This window comes from Clarias gariepinus, chromosome 7 (assembly GCF_024256425.1).
Source record: "Clarias gariepinus isolate MV-2021 ecotype Netherlands chromosome 7, CGAR_prim_01v2, whole genome shotgun sequence".
Taxonomy (NCBI): Eukaryota; Metazoa; Chordata; class Actinopteri; order Siluriformes; family Clariidae; genus Clarias; species Clarias gariepinus.
The window spans coordinates 16,392,501-16,399,562 of NC_071106.1; the positions used below are offsets into that span (position 1 = coordinate 16,392,501).

General features: G+C 40.4%; 1 protein-coding gene across 3 annotated transcripts in view; it reads left to right on the forward strand.

The window, feature by feature from the left end:
* Nucleotides 1–7,062, forward strand: part of si:dkey-103i16.6 (uncharacterized protein LOC557125 homolog) — a 17,189-nt gene extending 10,127 nt beyond the window's left edge. For all 3 annotated transcript variants that reach the window (XM_053499705.1, XM_053499704.1, XM_053499706.1), the window contains 7 exons: nucleotides 436–631; nucleotides 743–916; nucleotides 1,324–1,556; nucleotides 1,654–1,754; nucleotides 1,868–2,029; nucleotides 4,652–4,864; nucleotides 6,143–7,062. In XM_053499705.1, coding sequence (XP_053355680.1) covers nucleotides 444–631; nucleotides 743–916; nucleotides 1,324–1,556; nucleotides 1,654–1,754; nucleotides 1,868–2,029; nucleotides 4,652–4,864; nucleotides 6,143–6,268 — 1,197 coding nt within the window. In that variant the 5' untranslated portion in view covers nucleotides 436–443 and the 3' untranslated portion in view covers nucleotides 6,269–7,062. The remainder of the gene's footprint in view (nucleotides 1–435; nucleotides 632–742; nucleotides 917–1,323; nucleotides 1,557–1,653; nucleotides 1,755–1,867; nucleotides 2,030–4,651; nucleotides 4,865–6,142) is intronic.

Genomic DNA, 7,062 nt, shown 5'->3' on the forward strand with positions numbered 1-7,062 from the left:
TAAGTAAATCTAGATAATTCAGTGATACAAATAAGGAGTAAACCATGCCAGGGTATGCTGTTACAGGAGAATAGGAGTTTTCTCGTTACAACCTTAGCATTAAGCTTAAGATATTTCTTGTAAATGCGCACACAAACAGTTTTCTTCTCGTATTCTAGTAAAACGTTTTTATATAGAGAAATGGAAACGTACTACACTGCTGACACTTCTGTGCCTGATGCGAGTCTGAAACCGCACCATTTGTTTTTGGCAATAATGAAATTGAATGAAATCAGCCAGAATGAAAGCATTAATATAAAATTGTGATTTTGCTTTGCAGTCTGGATTGTTGTCAAAGCTGCTTTTTTTTTTTTTTTTTTTAACCAGTCAGATATAGGAATTCAACTGTACTATGGTATAATGTGATGTAACAGGTTACCACATAAACTTGTGCAGGTGCAGACATGAGCAAAGCCAAGATGAGCAGAGACCGATGGATCAACCAGCCTGGATTCAGCAGAGTCACTCGCAGCTCCATCACCTCTCAGGAATCTGCCTCATCCTCTTTGCAGCAGGGCAAACCCTCAGATTCGGTCCTACTTGATGACTTGAGCCTCATGAGAGTGAGCGAGCTGCAGGCCTCGTTAGCCAGGTCAGATACTGTGATGGATTAGATTTTATTTTATTATTATTATTATTATAATTTTTTTTTTTTTTAACTACACAAATAACTATGAATTGTATATATGATGCATTATTTCAGGAAAGCAAAGACATTAAAAGCGGCCAGCGATGCCAGTAAGGGCACAGCAGGGCGCTCAGTCCCTCGTGGAGCTCTTGAGACTGTAGGCAGAATGATGAAGCTGGGTCGCTTGCAGAACGTGGTCGTAGTGGCTGGTGCTGGAATCAGCACAGCCAGTGGCATACCAGACTTTAGGTCAGTGTTGAAATTCTCTAATCTGCTTGGTTAGATGGAATTGATTTAATGATCTAGGCCTGGCCTGGTCTCAGCCAAAAGAGTGACTTGTATGGTAGACACTTACATAATTTAACCTTAATAATGCAAGTATTTTGTAACTATTTAATAGAGATTAATATATTATTGCTTTGGTTAAAGTCAGTCAGAAACGGGCATGGCCATTCCCTTTTTTTAAATAAGTTGTAAGCATGGGCATATTACAAATATTTTAAACATGTTGTTTAATATCAGATAATCAATGAATCAGTGTAAAATCATGCCCAACCCATGATATTTTATGTGCAGAATGTTTTTAGTGAGCAGTAATTTCTGTCATTCCTTCATGTGCTTCTTTTTGTTTTTCTTTTGTTTTTTTTGCTCATTAGAACACCAGGCACAGGCTTGTATGCTAACTTGGAAAAGTACAACGTTCCCTACCCCGAAGCCGTCTTCAATATCGACTACTTCTCTGAAGATCCACGTCCTTTTTTCTCGCTGGCCAAAGAGCTGTACCCTGGCAGACATCGACCGAATTACATCCATTATTTTATCCGCATGCTACACCAGAAAGGGTTGCTGCTCCGCATGTACACCCAGAACATCGATGGCTTGGAGAAAAGTATGTAGAATAAAAAATTTTAACAGGTTTACAGATGTGATTTTTTCTTTAAAATAAAGCATTCGTAAAAAACATCTGTCTTCTGCTTTCGTCTTAGTGTGCGGTATTCCTGATGAGAAACTGGTGGAAGCTCATGGGAGTTTCGCGACTGCGTCCTGTCATCTGTGCTACACACCATTTCCTGCTGACGAAGCCAAGGTGAAGAGCAACGGCGTCAAGTTTTAGCTGCTTTACATTATAAGGGCCACTATAATAATGATAACTTGGATTGTCTTTTTTTTTTTTTTTTTTTTTTTTGCTTTTTATTTTAGAAAGCCATCATGAGTGACAGCGTCCCCACGTGCAGCTTCTGTTCCGCCACCGTCAAGCCGAATGTTGTGTTTTTTGGAGAGGATCTGCCTGAAAAATATTTCCAACATGAAACGGACTTCCCCAACGCAGACCTGCTTATCATTATGGGCACTTCTCTAAAGGTCAGAGTCCATCACCATCACCCTTCTTATCAAAATAAACCTGCAGGAAGATTGAGAATTGGATTATGGTGGTTACAGACATGTGCAAAAGTTAGTACTTCCTTTTATAATGCTACGTTTTGTTCTGTGTAAAAACAAAAGAAAAATCATCTGATCATAGTGAGTCTCAGTATAAAGCAAATACCACATCAGACGAACAGCAACATACGTTTTTTACCTTGTCTTTTTTTTTTTTTTTTTTTTTTTACAAAAATGAAGCCCAAATAATAATAATAATAATAATAATAATAATAATAATAATAATAATCCAGGTAATATGAAGTGTCCCCATGATTCAGTGACTTGTAGATCAACCTTTAGCAGCAATAACTTAAAGTAATCGTTTCCTGTAGGACTTTATCAGTCTCGCATCCTTTTGGCCCATTATTTGTTACAACATTGCTTCAGTTCATTCAGGTTTTTGGGCATTTGTTCATGCACAGATCTGGTAAGGTCCTGCCACAGCATTTCAACTGGGTTGAGGTCTGGACATTGACTAGGACATTCCTAAAACTTGATTCTTTTATTTTATTTTTTAATTTAATTTACTGGTGTGCTTTGAATCATTGTCCTTTGCACGACCTGTTGGACAGATGACCTCACATTTGCTTTTAGACTATTCTGGTATACGGAGAAGATCATGGTTAACTTAATGACTACAACGATGGATGCAAAACAAGCCCAAATCATCACCCCTCCACTGCCATGCTTGACAATGGGTATGAGATGTTTCTGCTGAAATGTTCATGTCGTTCCTGAGCTGCCAGTGATCCAGACTCCCTCTTCCCTTGAGACTCCCTCTACCCATCCTGGTGCCCCGCTTCTGGCTGAAGATCTCGTCACATGGATGCCCCGTGTGTCTCTCTGGGATGCGTCTGGTGTCTGGGAATGATTCTCTCTACCTAGAAAATGGTTCTGGCCTTGACTGGTGTTGGCAACTGTTTCTCTGGGGACTTGACAGTTCGATAGTTCATGACTGGAACTTCTTACAAGTCTACCTGGGTCTTCAATAACTACCTGGACTCCATATTAACATCAATTAACATCAGCTATTATAGCTGAACTGCCTCCCACCTAACACACTGTATAAATGCAGATCATTTACTGCTTTCTGTTTCACCCAAATGAGGATGGGTTCCCTGTTGAGTCTGGTTCCCCTCAAGGTTTCTTCCTATTACCATCTCAGGGAGTTTTTCCTTGCCACTGTCGCCCTCGGCTTGCTCACCAGGGACAAACTGACCATTTTGATTCATACAAATTCACATTTCATACAAACTTAAATAATTCTTTTGACTATGTAATATACAAATAAAATAAAATTTAATTAATAATTAAAAAAAAAAAATGCTGTTTGGTTTTTGACAAACATGGTTGGCCCTAATGCTCACTGCCAACTCCACTTTGGTCTCGTATGTCCATATGACGTTGTTCTAGAAGCCTTGTGGGTTTCTCCTGGCCTCCCTTCCAAGCAAACCATACTTGTTCAGTCTTCTTCTAATTGTCCTGTCATGTGCTTTACCATTTAACATGCTCATTGACACCTGTAGAGTCTGAGATGTAGGTTTCATTTTTTTAATCATTATTTATTTCTCTGAGTATTGTACTGTTTGATCTTGGAGCTGAATGTACTGAGATCCCACTCCTGGCAACTGTCTGAAGACTATCTGTCTTTATCGGTTACCACTTGTGAATAATCTTTCTTACTGTTGAACTTTGAACTCCAAATTGTTTGAAAATGGTTTATAACCCTTTCAATATTGATCTGCAGCAACAAGTGCTTCCTTAAAGGGTGTTGCTTAAGTCTTTCCCTCTTGGCATTGTGTTACCACACACATAAATGCTCTAGACCAGCAAACTGCCAAAACTTCTTTTATAGGGACCTGCAAACCTGCTGATGATTAATTAATAAAGGGCTGATGATTAGCAGCACCTGGCTGCAACACATCTAATTCACTCACTCATAGTCTATACCACTTAATCCTGGTATAGGGTCATGGGGGGGCTGGGGCCTATCCCTGGAGACTTGGGGCACGAGACGGGGTTTACCCTGTAAAGGGTACCAATCCATCGCATGCTGTTTCACACACTATAGTAATTTGGGAACGTCAATCAGCCAGGGATCCCTTCCCATAGGAAACCCACCAATCACATGAAGAAAAGGCAAACGCACACGGACCTGAGGCGGGAATTGAACTGGGAACTTTAAGGTGCAACGCAACCATACTAACCACTAAGCCACTTTTCTGTCACCTCGCTGCAACTTTCCACCTTAAATTATTAAAATTTTTCTCTTAAATTTCCCCCTTTTTTTTATTCATTCATTGCTTAATTACCTTTTATACCTGTATAGAATGGCATGGTGAAAAAGTTATGTTGTTTTTCTTCTAAGGTTTTATTTGTCTAATGCTCAGATCAGATGATTGTTTCAAGACAAACCTACAGAATTAAAAGAGGGGTACTAACTTTAACACATGACAGCAAATATAAACACAGTCTTGGCTTTTTTTGCTTCACACACACAGCTAATTTGTTTACTTATTTATTTATTTATTTAATTATTTATTTATTTATTTCTGGTGGTAGATTGAGCCCTTTGCTAGCCTGGTGAACACGGTTAAGTCCAGAGTTCCACGTCTGCTCCTGAACCGACACGCAGTGGGACCGTTTGAGCGAAAACCCCTGAGGAGAGGCGACTACGTGGAGCTGGGAGACCTAGTGGACTTGGTCCGGAGACTCGCCGAGATTCTGGACTGGCACGCAGAGATTCAACACCTGATGAACAGCAATGAGAACGGGGTATGTAGTGAGGTTTTTTTAGCTAGTATCATTTTGGTGTAATTTCACCATCTGATATGATCGATAAAGGGTGCTGTAGGAACTTTAGAAAAGGATCATTTCTGATTCCCAGTTAGGAATATGGGGTCAAAACACAGGGTCAGTCAGGATACAGCACTCCCGAAGCAGATAGGGTTAAGAGACTTGCTCAAGGGCTCAAGAGGAGCACCTTGGAGGTGATGGTGCTTGAACCCCTAACCTTCCGGTCAGTAACCCAGAGCCTTAATCATTCAAGCCTTTACTGCCCCATCAGTTCTCACCCATGTGGCTATAGAATTGTGCTAATTAAAATCAGCTGGTTTAGTTAATGGATGGAAAAGCCGAAAAATGGCTAAAACTAGTGAATTCTCAGCTGAATAGTCAACTACTTTGACACGTTTCTGTACATGATCTTAAGGAAGCACTCAAGCAGGCATGGGTTGAGCGGGTGACAATTTAACTTCTGACTCAATTCTTTTGGCCACCACTGTTACTATGGCGTTAAGGATGAATAGCTTAAATTTTACGGGTAAATAATAGCTTAATTTGACCCAAAGGTTTTGGCCCAAAGTCCTTTTACTTTATGTAAAGTTTTATTTTATTATTTTTACTGTCTTTTTTTTTTTTTTTTTTTTTTTTCAGGAGACAGCTGACTAAATAAAACCCATTCATAATTTTGCACTCGCTCATCGTCTATACCGCTTTATCCTGTATACAGGGTCGTAGGGGGGGCTGGGGGCCTGGAGCCTATCCCATGAGACTTGGCACACGAGGCTGGGTACACCCTGGACGGGGTGCCAATCCATCACAGGGCACACACGTACACGCTCTACAGGAAATTTGTGAACACCAGTTAGCTTAAACTGCATGTCTTTGGACTGTGGGAGGAAACCGGAGTACCCGAAGGATACTTTCATCAGTAACATTTGCTGATTCACTTCTTACATTAACAGGACTACTTTAACACAAAGTGGTGATTTGAATGATTTCGCATGCTGCCAATCACAGACCTTTCCTGGAGACTGCTGTAGAATTGAGAGCCTCTATCTATATATCTTGATCCAAAAAACTTAGTGTCAATGTTTTTTTTTTCCCTTGACACAGAAGCACAGAATAGTTGTAACCTTGACTGTTGAGTGAGCTGTAGATGGCGCTTCTAAAGCTGTGTTTGGATCCGGAGGAGGATGGACCTCTCCCATGTGCTGCACTGTTCATTTGGAGTTAAATTTGACATTCTATTTCGTTTTCTTTCTTCTTTAGGATCTGCAGAGCGTCCCCATGGTGATATCTGGCCCCCACTCAGACAGTGGACAGCAGCACATAGCCTGCTCCTGCAGCAATAGCGAAGAGAGCGACTCGTCAGAGACGGACAGCAAGAGCACATGAGTGATCGATTAACTTCCTTCGCCCCCTACTATCCTGATACTGACCACATTACCCTTCTTTTTTTATTTTTATTTAATCATGTGGGTGTCTTTCGTGACATGTTAAAGGCACTTGTTTACATCTGTAAACATTAATGTAAGGGTATTAAAATACTAATTGTTAATATGAAGTATTTAATTATCTACATATGCAGAACCTTTCTTCCTTCCATCTGTTTTCAACTTGATGCCATTACAAGACAGAAAGTAGGAGTGTAATGGACGTGGCATAAGCATGGGTCAAAGTGTACTCTGTGGAACTTGGAGCGAGTCCAGCTCTGAGAGAGGATAGTGCTAAATTAGCATGGGAGGCGTGACCTCCTGAGTGTGTACTGTCCCGCTGTGTGTGTTTTCACAGGCACTGCAGTCTCGGAGCTGGGGCCTCCCTCCAAAACTAAATGTCTCTGCTTGGCAACAAAGAACCAATATCCTGCTGCTGTGTGTGTATGTGTGTGCGTGTGTGTTTGCTTCTTTGTGTCACTGTGAGTAAACGGCTGTCAGTAGGGTAGTGTGTGTGAGAGAACGTAATTTTGCTTACTAGTGTGTAATTTGAGAGAAAGCAATTATTAAATTTTGCACAGTTGATCACGTCATCCTAAACGTATCTACTCACGTCTGTGTTTTGCGTTCTTGTTTCTAGGTACTCGTACAAGAAATCAGTCTTAAAACCTGTCAGATTTGTTCAATTTCAGACTGAGTTTTAAAATTTGCATTTTTTAAAAACTATTAAAACTCTAGATCAGAGCAGAAGTTGTA